The sequence below is a fragment of the Panthera leo genome, chromosome D4 (assembly GCF_018350215.1).
Source record: "Panthera leo isolate Ple1 chromosome D4, P.leo_Ple1_pat1.1, whole genome shotgun sequence".
Lineage (NCBI taxonomy): Eukaryota > Metazoa > Chordata > Mammalia > Carnivora > Felidae > Panthera > Panthera leo.
The window spans coordinates 88,089,826-88,108,524 of NC_056691.1; the positions used below are offsets into that span (position 1 = coordinate 88,089,826).

An 18,699-nucleotide genomic window follows, 5' to 3' on the forward strand; every position below is an offset into this window, starting at 1 on the left:
ACTGGTCTTGCTGTCCCTAAGACAAACCTCCTAAGTTCCCTTGCTTCGTAAGCCTGCCAGATGCCCATCAGGAGCGCCCTGACTCCGTCTTTGGCCTCTCCCTGCCTTCTGAGTACAGGGGGCCGGTTTCAGATTTCACCCCAAACTCCCAAGGGCGCGAACTAACCTGCAGCCTATAACCTTTTTAGGCTGGCTTCTTCCTCTCTGCCTATGCGGGTCGTCGCCTGCCTCAGTAATCATTCCCGAGTTGCAGGGTTACAGGGAGGGATCCACTCACCTGCCGAGGGACATCGGAGTCATCTCTACACCCGACGTGGGGCTCGAACTCACAACCCCGAGATCAAGAGTTCCGTGCTCCATGGACTGAGACAGCCAGGCGCCCCTGCCCGTTGGTTTTGTATAAACCAGGTCAGGGTTCTTTTTTTTTTTTTCTTTTTCTTTTTTTTTATCGTTGTTAGTGTTGGCATATGGATGTCTAGTTGCCCCCAAGACCACCCTTTGAAGAGTTTATCCTTTCTCCGTGAAATCGCTTTCACACCTTTGTCAGAATCAACTGGCCGTGATTATGAGCGTCTGTTTCTGGACTGTCTCCTCTGTTCCATTGATCTCTGTCGCTCCTCCCTCACCGAGTCCTGCCCTGGCTTGATTCATAACCGTCGCTGTAGAGTAAGGCTGAACACCGAGGCGTGTGATTCCTCCCAATTTCTTCTTTTTTTCAAAATTGTCTTGCGTGTTCTAGGCTCTTTGCCTTTCAGTAGGAGTTTTAGAACCGGTTTGTTTAGATCTCGAAGGCTGCTGAGATCTGTATTGAAACTGCATTAACTCTACAGACCAATTTGGGGAGAACTGACATCTCTCCTATGTTGAGTCTTCAAGTCCGTAAACACAATATGTTCTTCCATTTCTTCAGATTTTCTTTCCTTCCACTCATTAGCACCTTGTCATTTTGGGCACGTGGGTCCTGTAGAGGTTTTGTTAGATTTATAGCTACGTGTCTCGTTTGGGGGACCTGATGTGAGATGGTGTCTTTAAAATTTTAATTTCCAATTGTTCATTCCTAGTTTATAGAAATACGATGGGTTTTTGTGTGTTGACCTTGATTCTGCTTCTATGGTAAACTTACAAACTAGTTTGTGAGCTTTTTGGAAGTAAATTTATTGGACTTTTCTATTCTGACAATCATGTCATGTGAAAAAAGAGAGTTTTACTCCTTTTCTTTTAATGTTTCTTTATTTTTGAGAGAGAGCATGAGCAGGGAAGGGGCAGAGAGAGAGAGGGAGACACAGAATCGGAAGCAGGCTCCAGGCTCCGAGCTGTCAGCACAGAGCCCGACGCGGGGCTCGAACTCACGAACTGTGAGATCATGACCTGAGCGGAAGTCGGACACTCAACCGACTGAGCCACCCAGGCGCGGCTTGGTGTGTTTCTTAAAATATGAATTTCTGTATTTGGTGTTAATATTTTGTTGCGAATTTTTGCGTCTTTGTTCTGAGAAATGTTTGTCTGTAGTTTTCTTTCTTTGCATATGTTTATCTGGTTTTGGGCTCAGGGTAATCCTGGTCTCATAAATTGAGTGACAAAGTGTTCCCTTCTCTTTCATCGGGAAGAATTCCCACCCCCCCCCCCTTAAATATTTGGTACAATTATCCACTAATTATCTGGACAAGGAGTCTTCCTTTCTGGATGGTTCTCAAGCTACAAACTTCGTTTTCTTTATCCGTTATGGGATGAATCGGATTATCTGTTTCACCTTGGTCGAGTTTTGATACTTTGCAGTTTTTGAGGGATTTGTTCATGTCAATATAATTATTGGGATTATGTGTACAGAGTTGTTTTTTTTTTTTTTAATTTTTTTTTTCAACATTTATTTATTTTTGGGACAGAGAGAGACAGAGCATGAACGGGGGAGGGGCAGAGAGAGAGGGAGACACAGAATCGGAAACAGGCTCCAGGCTCTGAGCCATCAGCCCAGAGCCTGACGCGGGGCTCGAACTCACGGACTGCGAGATCGTGACCTGGCTGAAGTCAGATGCCCAACCGACTGCGCCACCCAGGCGCCCCTACAGAGTTGTTTTGACTATTTCCTTATTATCCCTTTAATGTCTGTGATGGTGATATCTCTCCTTTCATTCCCGATATTGGTAATTTTTTTTTCCCTCTTTTGCCTTTGTCAGTTGGCTGGAAGTTTATTAACCGTATTGATCTTTTCAGAGAACCAGCTTTTGGTTTCGCTGATACTTTCTCTCCCCCTAATTTTTCTGATAGCAGAGTCATTGATTTCCGCTGTAATCTCCATTTCCTTCCTTATGCTTTGGATTTATGTTGAATTTCTTCTAGTGTCTCAAAGTGGAAACCCAGATTATTGATTTGAGACCCTGCTTCTCTTCTAACATGAGCCTTTAATGCTATACACGTTCCCCTGCTTTACCTGCATCCTGAGTATTTTGATACGTTATAATTTCATTTTCCTTCTTGATTTCTACTTTAGTGCCATGACGATCGGAGGACATACTTTGCGTCCTTTAATTCTTTGAAACTTGTTAAGGTTTGTTATGATCCAGGACATGGCACACCTTGGCCATTGTCCCCGCTGCTATCGAAAAGAACGTATATTCTGATACTGTTGGGTGGAATGTTCTATACACGTTCGATACAGGGGGTTGATGGTGGTGTCCAGTTGGATATCCTTGCGGATTTTCTATTTACTAGCTCAATCAGTTGAGAGAAGCTGTCCTCGCCTGTAGGCGTTTGTCACGTAGGGGACAAAATGCCATTTGTGAAGAACAAGATAGCTCGGTCTCCAACAGGCTGAGTCCTCACGGGGGCACGGGCGTCATTCAGTGCATCATCCTGGGAGGCAGACACGCCATGAGTGTGACCCTCGTCAGTCCCCCTCGCCCCTAACGGGGAGTTCACGGTTCGTGGGTTGAGTTTCAGACATGACCTATGTACATCCAAACGCGTGTATGCCTAGAACCCACTTGTCCTCATGTTCTCATTAGGACAATTTTTAAGGAGGGAAGGTTGACGGAGTCTGGGTGTTCACTGCCTTTCCCCATCCTTGACTTCCTAATGAACATTTTGGTGTTTTCTGTGGGCTCGTTGAGGGGTAATGGGTGAAGGTGGGACAAGTCTAAAGGGGGCTTGGTTGGTTAAGTGTCTGACTTCTGCTCGGGTCATGATCTCGCGGTTCGTGAGTTCGAGCCCCACATTGGGCTCCCTGCTGACAGTGGAGAGCCTGCTTGGGATTCTCTCTCTCCCTCTCTCTGCCCCTCCCCCCTCAAAAAATACATAAATAAACTTAAAAAAAAAAGGGCTCATCTTGGGGTCTCTGGGTGGCTTTGTCGGTTAAGCATCTGACTTCGGCTTGGGTCCTGATCCTGTGGTTTATGAGTTCGAGCCCCGCATCGGGCTCTGCGCTGACAGCTCAGAGCCTGGAGCCTGCTTCAGATTCTGTGTCTCTCTCTCTCTCTGCCCCCACCCCGCTTGTACTCTGTCTCTCTCTCTCTCAAAAATAAATAAGCATTAAAAAAGGGGGGGCTCCTTTCTTGATCTTGGGGTCATGAGTTCGAGTCCCACTTGGGGTGTAGAGATTACTTTGCATAAATTACTTTAAAAAATAATAAATAACAAATAAATACATAATAAAACGCTTTCATTGCTATCGGAAGGAGGAAATAATCGGAAGGGAGAGGGGAGCTGGAGTGAGGGAAAGGAGGAGAAACATTTGGGGGTGCAGCTATGGGAAGGGGACATCTTTGGGGAGACATGGGGAGAGGGGAGAGCGGGTATCGTGAAGCATGATGGCCCCTTTGCCAACACCTAAAAGTCTTCCGTAAAGATCGACCTGACTGATGTCGCACTTGTGTTTCTTCCGGCTGTGACGTCTTGCCGAGCGGGTCGTGAAGGCCAGACAGCGGCCAAGCTGTCCCGTTCGATGCACTCACATGGGAGGCAACGTACAGGAGCTGGTGGCAGTGGGTTTTCCCTCGTGGCACTCCCAGAAGGCACAGACCTGTGCGCCCTGTGCCCGCAGGGGAGACTTGGCAACAGCGTGTTGCAAGCTGGGAGTTCAGGAAGTCCTTAATCGTGGAAGTGCTGTGTTCCAAGCGGAGGGCTTCCTCCAAGGGCAGCTCATCGACTCCCTTAGTGAACACCGTTTCCTGGTCACATCAAAAAAAAAAAATGTTGATTTTTCCCTTCCTCAAGCTCACAGAGTTGTGGGAGGACCCACTCGAGGCGGGGTCGTAACTGGAGAGGTTTGGAGGAAAAGGGGAAGCAACCCACGCCAGACCCAATCCCCTTAGCAGCCTGCGAGTGGCACCACCCCAGATACAAGAGTCCTCCCTGGGAGAAACATCTCAGGGAAGGATGCTGATTGGCTGTGCTGGGGTCACATGTCCATCTCTAGACCAATCGCTGGAGCTGGAGGGCTGGGACCAGACGATTAGTTCAGCCTGGGTCGTGTGATCATCTTGTGGTTGGGGGGAGTCTGGGGGCGCGGTTATCGGAAGGAACGGATCAGTGTTCTTTATTATTTATTTATTTTTTGTAAGAAGACCTCACACCCAGCGGGGAGCCCCCTGCAGCGCTTGAACTCACGACCCTGAGAGCAAGACCTGAGCTGAGATCGAGAGGCGGGCACTCAACCGACTGAGCCTCCCAAGTGCCCCTAGATCAGTGTTCTTCACTGAAGACAGCAAGAGCTAACTTTTGCTCATTTAAGCAGTGCTTTTGGGTGCTCACAACGAGCTAGAGAGCCACACTTGGCGTTAACGAGGCGCGAACAAGCCTGATGATGAGGGGCTGGAGCTCACACCCTGCCCCGCCAGCCCTTTTTCCGGCCATGTGGTCCTGTTTCTACTAAATGTCACATGGGAAGTATCACACCTCCTTTTGCAAGGAGTCCACCCCATAAATCTTGCCACTTGGCAAGCCGCCCCTCTCCAGGCTGAGAAGGTCGCAGCTTGATGTCTGGGCTGGCGAGCATCATTTCTCTCCTTCAGATTTCCCAGTTGGGGCTTCGGGGGAAGCAGTTCCAGGCACCAGTAGTTTAAACACCTTTCATCTGATTCTTTTTGCGGTTCTCTGCTTTCATCAAAGGTCAGCTGTCAAGGCTCAGTTGTCCTAATTGATCTGTTTCTTTGATTGCCGCCATCTCCATGACACTATGGATCCTTCGGTGCAGACTTCCCGAGGGGAAATTGAATGGGCAAGAAGTTAAAGGAAGCTGGGGGGCAGGGCCCCAGGGTGGTGGGAGAATCCATCGTCCGCCCCCGCCCCCCCATAGGGGCTGGGCTCAGCCTTCCCAGAGCTACCCTCCCCAGATCCCCGGGGGCCTTCCAGAAGCCTTACTTTGGTTTTCCACCCATCTTCCCCAGGCATCCATGCCTTGCCTGTGTGTGTGTGTGTGTGTGTGTGTGTGTGTGTGTGTGTGGTGAAATACACATATCATAAAATTCAGCATGTCAATCATTTTTTTTTAAGTTTATTTATCTATTTTAGAGAGAGGGAATGAGAGAGAGAGAGAGAGAGAGAGCAAGTGGGGAAGGGGCAGAGAGAGAGAGGGAGACACAGAATCCGAAGCAGGCTCCAGGCTCCGAGCTGTCAGCACAGAGCCCGATGCGGGGCTTGAACCCACGAACCGTGAGATCACGACCTGAGCCGAAGTCGGACGCTCAACCGACTGAGCCCCCCAGGCGCCCCCATTTCATTGATTTTCAAGTGTACAATTCAGTGACATTTAGGACACTCACAATGTTATGTATGCAATCATGAATTCCATTTAGTTCCAGGATATTTTCATCACCCCGAAGGAAACCTCATACCTGCAGGGCACTCACTCCTCACCCACTCCTACCCCCAGCCCCCACTCATCTGCTTTATGTCTCTAAAGATTTGCCTATTTCATATTGTGGGTATTTCCAGATTCTACTTAGATGATTCCATATGAATGGAAACATACAACCCGTGGCCTTTCGTGTCCAACTTCTTTTACTTGGCATAATGTTTTTACGGTTCATCTGTGCTCTGGCAAACATGGGTAATTTCTTCTTATTGCTGGATAACATTCTGTTGTTTGGCTAGCCCAGACTCTGTGGATCTGTTCATCTCTGATGGACGTTTGGATTGTGTCCACCTGTCGGCTGTTGTGAGTAATGCTGTTATGAACATGGGTGGACAACCTCGTGTTTGTGCACCTGTTTTCAATTCTTTGGGGTCTCTGCCTAGGAGTGGAATTTCTGGACCACAGTGCAATTCCACGTTTAATCTTTTGAGGAAATGCCAAGCTTCCACAGCGGCTGCCCCACCTTACACCCTTACGCCCTGCTTTTCCTGACCCGGCGTCTTTAAATGTTTTGCCGTGATTTTTCGTGGCTGTCATGCTTCCCTTCCATTACCTGGGGGGCAGGCTCTCAGAATCTCCTGGTCGACAAGAGCCGGTCTGCTGAACAATCCAAGCTAATAAACCGACGAGAAAGGGCGAGGGTCATCTTATCTGAGCCAAGCGCTGTATCTCAGGGGCCTTCTGGAGCAAATTCCTTCACCTTTGCCATGTAACACGGAAGCGGTGCTAATGGTGAGCCCTTCGATGACAGGAGGAGAGCCACAGCTGTGGCAGGAAGGGTCCTGATTTGGGGGCATCGCTCTTTAATGACCCTGTTCCCACCAGAAGCCTGTCCAATTCTGATCACATTCTTCAAACATCTGGGGGGAATTGTTCCAGTAATGGGAGAGTGTAAATTAGGGAGAATTGGTTAAAGAACAAGGATACGGTTTATGGAATTTAATTGTCCCGATAAAGCTTGTGGGTTTATAACACAGCATGGGAAAGGGCTTGGACTTTTGTCGTTCATCCGTCCATCCATCCGCACAACATTTATTGAGCTCCGCTAGGTGCTGTATAGGGCTTGGGGCTCTGAATGAAACAGAGTCACATGTGGTCTCTGTGCTTTGGGGACATGTTCTTGTGGGTCGCTTTTCTGCAGCTCTTTCCTCAGGGTAAGTTAGCACCTGCCCCAAGGGTTGGAGGCCAAAGGCAATGCATGAGAAGAAACGTAGATATAGAAAAATTGTTTGATATTCCCTTAAACTAGTCATGACGATCAGTGTTCTTAGTTTGTTTGCCGCCTGAGTAGAAACATTTGTATCAAGTTGTATGCCATATGAAGGAAAATCAAGAGGACGGGCATGTCTCCCTGAGGATGCTTTTGGCTGCAAGTAACAGAGAATGCAAGGCAAGTGCCTTAACCAAGAAGGAAGTGCATTATTGCGCATGATGATAAAGCCACACACGGGCGGCTCCCAAGCTCTCTTCTCGTCAGGCTGGCTTCCTCATGGTGTCAGGCTGCAAAGTTCCAGGAGTCCTAGACAGACACGATATCAAGTGGAAGAAGAAGGGCTCTTTCTTCCTTGTGGTTCTTTTTCCAGGAGACTTATAGTTTAGCTTTTACACTTCGGCCTAGGAATCATTTCAAATTAGCTTTTGCGTATGGTGTGAGGTAGGGATCCAGGTTCATTGTAATTCCAGGCAGCTATCCAGTTGTCGTCCTAAGACCATTAGCTGAAAAAGACTTTCCTGTCTCCGAGGGCACCTCTGTCAAACATCAATTGCCCATATATGTGTGGATCTATTTCTAGGCTCTCTTTTTCCATCCTCTTGGCCTTGTCCCCTTTCTTTTTGCCTCTATTACAGCGTTTTCATCACTGTTGTTTTAGAATAAGACTGCAAGTCAGGTGTGTAAGTCCTCTGACTCTGGGGAGACCCCAGCACATGTTCCTTTAAGTCTCATTGGCCAGAACTGCATCAAATATCCCTCCCCAGAGTGAGACCGCAGGAGTGACCTATCCCATCAGGTTTCCCCTGAAGGGAGGAAAGGGTCACTTTTCCACAAGTCACATGGAAGAAGGGTAGAAACGTGAATCAGAAAGCTGATGGGCTCTGTGTGTGTGTGTGTGTGTGTGTGTGTAAAGCCAGGCTTTCCAGGAAGAAGGAGGGAAAGACTTTAGGGTAAGAAGTCAACAGTGTGTGTCACAATGTATGAAACAGTTCAATGGAATTTTAAATTATGAGGTAGATAGATAGATAGACGATAGATAGGGATGGAGAGAGGGGACACAAAAATAAAAGGGATGGACAAGAAACCTCAACTCGTTCTGGACATTCTTGCCAGCCACTGATGACAATGACAAAGGTGACAACATGGCCTTAAATGACAACACAGCTTAGCGTCCAGCACAGTGAGCTGCCAATGAGGCAGGCTCTTTCTGCCCTGATGACAGCATCTGGGGCTCGGTGGCACATGAGCTCCGTCCAGGGGTCTGGGTGGCTGGGAGCAAGTCTTAGAGCTCTTGGCTCTGGCTTAGCTCATCTAATTATTTGTTCTTGAAAACATGGGGATGGGCAAGGGTTCCTGTGTCTCTTGAGCTGCTCAAGTATTTCTTGGGACAGTCTCAAACCATTCTTTACGGTACATGTGACTTGGAAGCCGGTTCCCTAGAAGGACCGGATTCGGCAGTAAATCACTCAAGTGATTGGAGCCCTTGGCAGTCATGCAGATTCTAACTTCCTGCCTCCTCCTTCTCCTCAGTAGCTCGGACTCCCTGCTAGCCCTGTCCTCCAGGGCCCTCCCTTCATTCTTTAATTCCTCCCCAGAAGAGAGAAAACAAGGCTTTGAGACTGTTTCCACTTCTCAGGCCCTGGGCGCATGTCCACAGAGCGATGGCCAACCGCACCTGTTTACCTACATGGTGGTTTTCTCTCGAATCTCATTTTGCCCAGGCAGTTTGGCTAATTATGGATGGGTAGGCTAGTATTCTTCAGCATTACACAGGCGCTAAGTGTCTGAAACCTGAGGCCAGGTCCGGCCCGAGGAGCCGTGCTCCAGACTCCACGTTAGTTCTAGAAGTTTTGCTTGCTGGGAGCCCTGTACGAGGCACCCCCACGTTTCAGAGGCAGCGTGCAGGGGTGGGGCGGATCACAGGCTCTGGAGGAAGGCAGCTGTGATGCAAAATCCAGCCCGGATGCAGGACTTCACCTCTCCGAGCCTCAGTTACCTCATCGGTCACGGGAAGAGTAAATATTGACCTTAGCCGTTGTTAGAGGGGATCTAATGAGGAGGTGATCTCCGCAGAGTGCCTGGCACTCAGTAAGGGTTGGCCAAATGCCCTCCACCCGAGGGACGGGGCAGAGTCCCTCAGGAAGAGGGCTGGGTGGGACGAGGCGAGAGGTGCTTGTGGAAATCAGAGAATCTAATGGGGTCACACTACGGTACATTTAGGGCATGGGACATAAGGAAGGCCCACTGGTAGGGAGGGGCCGCTTTTCTTTGGCCAAGTGTCCAGAGCCCTGGGTTCTGATCCAGCCACCCATCTGGTCTTGGTTCCCCAGTGTAGACACAGTGGACGGGACTGGATTTCCAAGCCAAGGCTGAGGGCGGTGGGGTGAACAATAACAGTGCATGTTTCCTGGATGGGCCAGGCCCACGGTGTTCTCCACAGCAAACATGTGGGATGTTAGGAAACTAAGAACTCCTCCGGGACCGCTCCTTCTGGAAATAGGGGAAAAATGCAGATTATCGCCAGTTCAAAAATGTGGGCTCCCAGGTGGCCTGGAAGGTCGGGATGGAAATTGATTGATAAGGCTGGGTTGTTTTCTCTGGGCCTTCTGCTCTCTTGCTCGGTCCTGGGGCCTTGCCCCCTTGGGGGACCACAGTTACAATCTTGGTCAGCACTGAGCATCTGGAGAGGCCCATGCTTGGGGCGGCATACCTGGACGGAGCGACGGGCACCTGCCCAAGGCTCTCTTCCATGGCAAGTGGGGAGACTTTGTCTCCAGGAGCGGAGACGGTCTTTCGAACGTCTTTCGAATCCTTCCTGTGCCTCCTAGGGGCTCCTGGAGGCGGTTCTAGAATGGCGAGGATGCAAGAACCATAGGGGGTCCTCCCGTTAGCCCCCCTCCCCCTCAAATAATTCTACGGATGGGGAAACCAAGGGCCAGAGAGGGGGAGGGCCGTGGTCAAGTTCACAAAGCCATTTCAGGACTCAAATCCATGATCCCACAAGCCTTTGGGATCCGCCCAAGGCGACGCATCTTGTTTTCTCTGGGGTCAGCTCTGCTCTTACGTCCTTGGGGAGTAGGTTTATGGCTTCTTGGTGCCTGCAAGTTCGACCCTCTGAACTTCTGCCCGCTGTGACCTTTCTGAAATGCAAATTGGATTCGGTTGCTTCCCTCCCTGACACTCTTCAGTGGCTCCCCCGTGTGTCTTCGGAGGAATCCCACACTCTTCACAAACCGATTAAGGTCCTTCAGGATCTGGCCTTCGCCCCCTCCTCTGCCGTCACCTTTCGGTCACACTGGGCTAGCCGTGGGTGACTCGCGACTCCCTGTCTTTGCACATGCTGTTCCTTCTCCTCCAATGCCCTTCCCCTCTTGTTCTGAAAGGCTTCTCAGGCTCACTCTGAGGCCTCCTGTGACCCCTTAGGCTCAGCCACTCCTTCCTCTGAGCTCCCAGAGCTCTTGGTAATTCCTTTATTAGCACTTATGTCATTGACTTAGAATTATTTGTTTACTTGTCTCTTCTCCCCAGGGTAGGAAGCGTGTCTTCTGCATCTGTGTGTCCCCCCTCCCCCACCAGTGCCTAGCGGAGTGCCTGACGCCCGGCTCAGGCTCAGCCAATGTCTATGGAGTCAATGACTCGAGGAGTTGTTTGTCCCCAAACGTTCCCTGCACTGTGCCTGAGATGTCACCGTCCGTGAGCCCTGCCTGATCCTGGCTCCTGTTCGCCTTTGGGGCCTCTCTTCTCTCTCCAACAGCTGGGGCCTCTCTTCTCTCTCCAACAGCTGGCCCAGCCCTGCCCAGGCTCTGGGGCCAATCACGGAGATTTAAAGAGCCCGCGTTCGGAAGTGCAGGTGACACAACCTTCCGTGAGAGCGGCGGGGAGTTAGACTCTCACGGGGCACTTGGCTCCCACCAAGGCCCTGGTCTAGAAGTGAGTCCCCGAGGACACCCAGGGACGCCTCCCCTCTGCCGCCCACCGTTACCAATGCCCAGCTACCAGGCCTCTCTGATCCCCACTGACCCATTCATGGGGCAGACCTTCCTTGGGCACCTGTCGCGTGCCAGGCACTGGATCTCTGCTGCCACAGAGCTCACAGCCAGTGGGGGGGGAAGGGACAGATCTACGGACATGGCCCTGGTGATAGTGTGGGCTGTGCTAGGACGAGGGGGGCAGACTGTGGGGTCACAGAGCAAGGGCACTGAGGCAGCCTCAGAGGTGGGCTATGAGCTGAGATTGAAGGGGACTTTCTCCTGGTTGAGGCTCTGAAGGGGCAGGGGCTGGAGAATGCCCCCCTCCCCCCATCCCAACAACCAATCACAGACCCAGAGCCCTTAGCTCTGTCTAGGTGGCTGCCTGTCCCTGTAAGTTCTCTCGGCGGAGGGACCGGGTGGGGACGAGCTGCTCTCTCTCACATGGCTCTCAAAACCAGGCAGAGGCTCACTGTCTCTCCCTTATCTATTCGGGCAGCATGTGGTGAGTCCCTCCCTGTGCCAGAGACTGGGCTGGGAACTGGGGGCTCACTGGGGGAACCAGACACAACCCTGCCCTCAAGGTGCTCAGAGCCAGTGGGGAGAGAGGTGTAGAAACAGGCCAGGAGATCACAGAGGGGCGACCCTCATCCTCTGGAGGAAGTCTTACAACACTTAGGGGAGGCAGCAGAGCCCAGGGGCTCTGGAATCTTTCCAGATACGGCTTCTATCCCTGTCTTCGGTATCTGAGAGCTGACTGACTTCAGCAGATCTGACTTCGCCTGTTTGCAGCGGACCGCGAACCTCAGTTTGCTCATCTGTAAAATGGGGTTGTGTTCGTGGTTTCCCTCCAGGGTTGTAGCGAGCGCTGGAGGGAGTAATAACTATGTAAAAACGCTTAGCACACAGTAGGGGCTCAACTCAGGGGGCTTGATGATAACGGTAATAATTGCAACAGTTGGGAAGCGAGGACCTCTGCGGAAAGAAAAGGCCTTGCAGTGTCGGCGTGTGTTGGGGAAGGGGGGGTGGTTTAGGGGGATGGGTGGGGACAGCAACAAAGCCAAGGCCCCCTGTGGCCAAGCCTCTGGGCCGGCGGTCGCGTCGCCCCTCCCTCTTCCACCCCCACAGCGGGGCGCGCCTTCGGCGGGAAGCGCAGGTGTCCGCGGCTTCCCCGCGCGTCCCCATCCCTCGTCGCCTTGGCGGCGGCCCCAGCTCCCTTCTGCCGTCCGCCCCGCGTCCTCCGCTAACCTCGGGTCTGGACTGGTGAACGGCGGGGCCGGGAAAATTTGAGTCACGTTGGGGGGGGGCGGGGAGCGGAGGAGGCGGGCCGTGACCCTGAACGGGGTGGGCTCTAGGACCCGCCTCGGGCTCCCAGCAGGGGGACCCGGCGTGAGCCCGCGTGCCGCACGCACCGGCCCCGACGGAGGGAGACGCCGCGCCGCAGCCTCAGCCGCGCGCCGCGGCCGCTGGGTGCCCCCGGGACGGTCGCGCTCGCCCAGCGACACTCGCGCCTCCACCGCCGCGGCCGCCGGCCGCCCCGGCCCCGCACGCGATGCCCCGGGCGCCGCTCCTGCGGCGGCTGCTGCTGCTGCTGCTGGCGGTCTCCGCGGTGGCGGCGGTGGCCGGCGAGCCCGGGCCGGCGCTGCCCCTCCCCACGGGGGACGCCACCCTGGCCGTCGTCTTCGATGTCACCGGCTCCATGTGGGACGACCTGATGCAGGTGCTCGACGGCGCCTCACGCATCCTGGAGAGCAGCCTGAGCCACCGCAGCCAGGCCATCGCCAACTACGCGCTGGTGCCCTTCCACGACCCAGGTAGCGCCCCCGCGGACCCCCTTCGCGCCGCGGGCGCCCGGTCGTGGGCGCTCACCCATCCCCCGCCCCCCGCCGGCCTTCGCGCCCCGGGCGCACCTGGAGGGCCGCACGCTGCTCCGCGGCCGGGCGGGGGCGCCCTCTCCGCACATGCGCGCTGGCGGACCCCCGCACCTGGGGCGGCCTCCCCTTGCCTGCCCCGGGGAACCTGCTGGCTCCCTGCCCCGCGCCTTCCGGGTTGCGGGGTTGCGGACCCAGGCCTAGTGACCGAGAGCCAGCCTCTTGGCTGTGGGTCTGAAGCAGGTGACCTCACCTTCCTGAGCCTCGCTTGCCTTAGCAGCGAAACGGGGTGGGAACTGTCCCCAACCCTTGCTGAGCCGTGGATCACGACGCAATCGTGCCCAGGGCCCGGCACGCGACGAGCCTTTGCGCGGTTTGCGTTTTGACTTCCTTGTTCCTTTCTTAGACTTTGCTCCCAGCAAGGGCTTCGGAGGCCAAAAGAGCCCCCAGAGGCAGGCAAACACACCCACCCCTGCCTCGGTTTGGCCCTCGGTTTTCCCTAGGAAAACGGCGGCTCCTCCGGGTGGCCTCCACCTGCCCGATTCTCACGCCCCCCCACCCCTGCGCGCCGCGCCTTCTCCCCTGCAGCCACCTAACTTTCAGCTCAGCGTGAGGGGCACGGCCTTGAAAAGGGTCCCTGGGAGACCCCACGGTGGGGAGGTCGGGGAAACCGCTGCGGTGTCTGTGCAGAGCTCTAACTTTCTGAGCAGCGGGACCGCTTTTTCGCCAACATTTTTTTGATGAGAAATTTCAGATTTACATCAGAATGGGGAGGGGGGAGGGCGGAGGGCATCGAACATCTATCTGCACCCCCCCCCCCATGATCCTATGATTATTGTTTTAGAGTTTTATCAGGTCTCTCCATCGAGCCACCTTTCCATCCAGAACGATAGCTTTATAAAGCCAAAAAACAATAAAAATGGCAGATTCCTTGCAAAATTGGATTACAAAAGGAAGCCTTGTGTTGTTGTTGTTGAAGGATTTGCCTTTATTAATTACCACAGCATCACAGATTTGCAAAATGGGCAACAGCGGGTGTGATATAATCGCCACGCAGCCCCCCAGGCTCTGCTTCCACGAGTTCTGGGTTCTGCAGAGCTCTGCTGCTCAAAACCCAGAGGCCAGGGGGTCTAGAAAAATATTTCTGGGAGCATTAAAAGGATAGCTCCCACCTGCCGGTGGCAGGCAGTTGTGAAGCCATGGGGTATGGGGTGTCCTGGGGTTTCAGCTCAGACCCAAGTCACCCTCTATCCAACCCCCGCCCCCCCCTTTCTGGGTCATTCTCGGGCTTCCAGAAGCCATCGCCTGGAAAGAGCTGAGAGATCATCCAATCTACCCCTTTTTCTTTTTTTTTAATTTTTTTTTCAACGTTTTTTATTTATTTTTGGGACAGAGAGAGACAGAGCATGAACGGGGGAGGGGCAGAGAGAGAGGGAGACACAGAATCGGAAACAGGCTCCAGGCTCCGAGCCATCAGCCCAGAGCCTGACGTGGGGCTCGAACTCACGGACCGCGAGATCGTGACCTGGCTGAAGTCGGACGCTTAACCGACTGCGCCATCCAGGCGCCCCTACCCCTTTTTCTTAAAAGTGAGAATCTGAGTCTCAGGACATGGATGGGGCTTCCCCAAAACCACCTGCTAGGATGATGTAATTTCGGATTCATGACCCACATGTGTCTCTAAAATGCTTGGTCGCATCGCGGGGCAGGATAGGAGCCTGCTGGAGCCAGACATAGCGTCCCGGGGTCCAGGCTGGGGCTCCTGAGGGCTGTTCTCCCTGCCCCGCCCCTGTAGCTGCAGGCTTCTGGAAGCTGCCAAGTGATTACCACCCCCCAGCCTTTCCTCCCTTCCCTGGAAGCTGAGCAGGTGTGCGTGCGACTCTCTGACCTTCACTGAGTCCTCTATGAAACAAAAGCCCCAATACCCCGCCCCGTTCCCCCAAACCACCCTCCCTACAGACACCCCCAGGTCTGGGCACCCCAGCGTTTACTGAGCCCCTTCTGTGTGCACAGCCTTTGTGAGGCCCCCAGCGTGAAGGGGGCAGGCATCCTGCTGGGGACAGGCCAGGTGGAGAGTGGAAAGTATCACCTGGCTCCCGTACCAGCTCCCGACGATGGGTCGGTCAGCAAGGAAGGGCCCCGACCAAAGGCTCTCTGCGGAAGCAGCGTTGGAGCAGGGCTTGGACACGCATGAGCGTTTATCTGCTTTTGACCACGTGCCTGGCCCTTGCTGGGTGCTGGCCATGCAGCGGGGGTGGCGGTCTCCCTGAGTACGTGGAGGGGGGCTGCGTGGTGGCTGACATGTCCGGGCAGGTGTGTGTGGCAGCTGGGAGCGTAGGAGTGAAATGGGAAGGTGGGAAAGGCAAGACTGGTCCCGGCTCTGACTTGAGCACTGGGGGGTTTGGAGCACTTAGATTTCCTTGTATGGGCTGCGAGCGGCCACCGAGGGTTTCTGAGCAGGGATTAGACGGTGGTTTACGTTCAGCTGTCTTTTGAATCGGCCAGTGGAATTCTCTCTGGTGGAAGAGAAGCTTCAGAAGCAGGGCTTTTAGCTGACTGTTCGGGCCCCCAAGGCCCCCATACATAGAGGGTCTTCTTAAAGGAGACCCCCCCCCCCCATCCTAAACCCAGAGGGCCAGTCTTTGTAGGGCGAATATCAGTGGTTCTGGACTACAAGTGTTTGGAGAGAAACCAGGACCTGTGCTTTGGAAATATTCTTAAAGTTTTTTCTTTTTTTTAAGTTTATTTATTTATTTTGAGAGAGTGGGGGGAGGAGCAGAGAGAGAGAGAGAGAGAGAGAGAGAATCCCAAGCAGGCTCCACACCACCAGCACTGAGCCCGAATCAGGGCTCGAACCCACGAACCACAAGATCAGGACCTGAGCAGAAGTCAGACGCCTAACCGACGGAGCCACCCAGGCGCCCCCTTCTTAAACAGTTTTTAAATGAAAGAAAGTGCTGTGTTCCCATCCTAGAAACTTAGCGTTTTGGTAACGGTTTCATCTTGGCTGAAAATTCAGCTCGTTTTCAGGTTTTCGTTATTAACGTGTTGCCAAAAACACCCCCGTGTGCAAATACGTCTGTCTGTCTCTGATCGGCTTTTTTTTGCAGGATTCGGTTTCTGGAAGCGGAATTCCTAGGCCGTTTTTAACACACCAAATGGGTGGGCAGCTCTTCAGATTGTTTTCCAAAATGTGTCAGGAGTTGAAACTTGCACCAGGAGGCTTTGAGGGGCCAGTTTCAGAGCAACTACCCCCCAACGCTGGGAATTCAGATTAAACCGGTTTTTTTTTTCCCTAATTCAAAAGATGGAAAATATCTCCTTATTTTAATTTCTAGTGAACTTCACTACATTTTCAAGGGCTCACGAGATTTTGGTTTCCTTATCAGTCACTGTGAGGACTTTATATTGATAATATTAACTGTTTTTTTGTTAAGCGGTTAGTATATTTCCTGATTGTTTGCCTTTTAATATTTGTGATTCCTGGTGTTTTGAGTTTTAAACACGTATGTCGCAAAATCGATTGACTTTTGCTCTTTGTAGTTTCTTTACCTACGTGCTTAGAAAAAAATTTTCTTTTCTGTCACAAAGTCAGTTAGGGACATGTTCTTTTTTTTTTAATTTTTTTTTTTTTAAGTTTATTTATTTTTGAGACAGAGAGAGACAGAACATGAACGGGGGAGGGTCAGAGAGAGAGGGAGACACAGAATCGGAAGCAGGCTCCAGGCTCTGAGCCATCAGCCCAGAGCCTGACGCGGGGCTGGAACTCACAGACCGCGAGATCGTGACCTGAGCCGAAGTCGGACGCTTAACCGACTGAGCCACCCAGGCGTCCCTAGGTACATGTTCTAGATTGCTTTTCATTGGTTTTCTCCTTATATTTAAATCTTTAACCTGGAATTTTTTAAAAAGTTGGTGTAAAAGTCATCTACCGTAATTCCTAGAATGGGATAATTGTTCAGGTACATTCTATCAAACAATCTTCTTCTCCCTCCCCTCCCCCCGTTTATTTGGATCCTGTCCTTGTCTCCCATGACTTTATCTCTTAAGAATTTATCTGGGGGCGCCTGGGTGGCTCAGTCAGTTAAGCGTCGGATTTCAGCTCAGGTCATGATCTCACGGTTTGTGAGTTCGAACCCCCGCATCGGGCTCTCTGCTGTCAGCCTGGAGCCCGCTTCAGGTCCTCTAGCCCTCCCCTGCCTCTCAAAAATAAATAAACATTTTGTTAAAAAAAAAAAGCGGGGCGCCTGGGTGGCTCAGTGGGTTGAGTGTCTGACTTCCGCTGAGGTCATGATCTCACGGTTCGTGGGTTCGAGCCCCACATCAGGCTCTGTGCTGACGGGTCAGAGTCTGGAGCCTGCTTCGGGTTCTGTGTCTCCTTCTCTCTCTGTCCCCCCACCCCCTATGCTCTGTCTGTCTCTCTCCCTCTCTCAAAAGTAAATAAACATTAAAAAGAAAAACCCTTTTTTTCCCCCTGCTTTACTGAGATCCAAGGGACGCATATGTTGGGTTAGCATCAGGCAATGCGACCTGTTGATTTGATGCGTGTGTATATTGCAAAACGATTACCACCATAGCGATAGCGAACACCTACGGTCGCGTCCGTAATTGCCATTTCTTTTTTGTGGTGAGAACATTTAATATCTGCTCTTTGGCCACGTTCAAGTATATGATACGGTATTAGCCATAATCACCATGCTGTACGTTAGAACTCCAGAACTCATTTACCTTCTTCCTTTTTTTTTTTTTTTTAATGCTTATTTATTTATTTTTCAGAGGGGGGAGAAAGAGAGAGTGAGCGGGCGTGAGCAGGGGAGGGGCAGAGAAGGAGAGAGAGAGAGTCTGAAGCAGGCTCCACGCTGACAACCGCGAGCCTGATGTGGGGCTAGAACTCACAAACCGCGAGATCATGACCTGAGCTGAAGTCAGACGCTTAACCGACTGAGACACCCAGGTGCCCCTCTACTCTCTGTTGCGGAGTTTGGCTTTTTCAGATCCCACATGTCAGGGAGATCATACAGCATTTATCTTTCCTGGTCTGACTTAGTTCAGTTAGCATAATGCCCTCAAGGCCCATCCGTGCTATGGCAAATGGCAGAATTTCCTTTCTCATGGCCGGATAATATTCCATGATGTATAATCGTCTTTATCCATTCATCCGTTGATGGTTAAAAAAAATTTCAGGGGCACCTGGCTGGGCTCAGTCCATGGAGCATGTGATTCTTGATCTTGGGGTTGAGAGTTTGAGCCCTACGGTGGGTGTAGAGATAATTTAAAAAAGTAAAAAAAAAAAATCTTAATTTTTTAAATTAAACTTAATTTTAATATAGTTTCGTTTTATTATTTTTAGCACAGTTTTATTTCAGATTTACAGAATTCTTACGAAGATAGTACAGAAGTTCCCGTATGCCCAACTCCTTGTTCCTCCTATTATAATATCTTACGTTACTGCGGTACATTTATCACAATCGACCAACCAAGATTGATGTATTATTATTTTAATTTTTTAAAAAATATATATTTTTGAGAGAGAGAGAGAGAGAGAGACAGAGCATGATTGGGGGAGGGGCAGAGAGAGAGGGGGAGACACAGAATCCGAAACAGGCTCCGGGCTCTGAGCTGTCAGCACAGAGCCCGACACGGGGCTCGAACTCATGAACTGAGCCACCCAGGCGCCCCGACTGATGTGTTGTTATTAACCAAAGTGCATTCTTTATTCACATTTCCTCAGTTTTCCCTTCATGTCCTTTTTCTGAATCCCATCCAGGATCCCACGTTATATATTCAGTTGCCATGTCC

At 51.8% G+C, this 18,699-nt stretch overlaps 1 protein-coding gene across 1 annotated transcript in view; it reads left to right on the forward strand.

Moving 5' to 3' along the window:
• The first annotated feature begins 12,581 nt into the window (after positions 1-12,581).
• Positions 12,582-18,699, forward strand: part of HMCN2 (hemicentin 2) — a 144,454-nt gene continuing 138,336 nt past the window's right edge. Inside the window, exon 1 of the mRNA XM_042912412.1 lies at positions 12,582-12,843. Coding sequence (XP_042768346.1) covers positions 12,582-12,843 — 262 coding nt within the window. The remainder of the gene's footprint in view (positions 12,844-18,699) is intronic.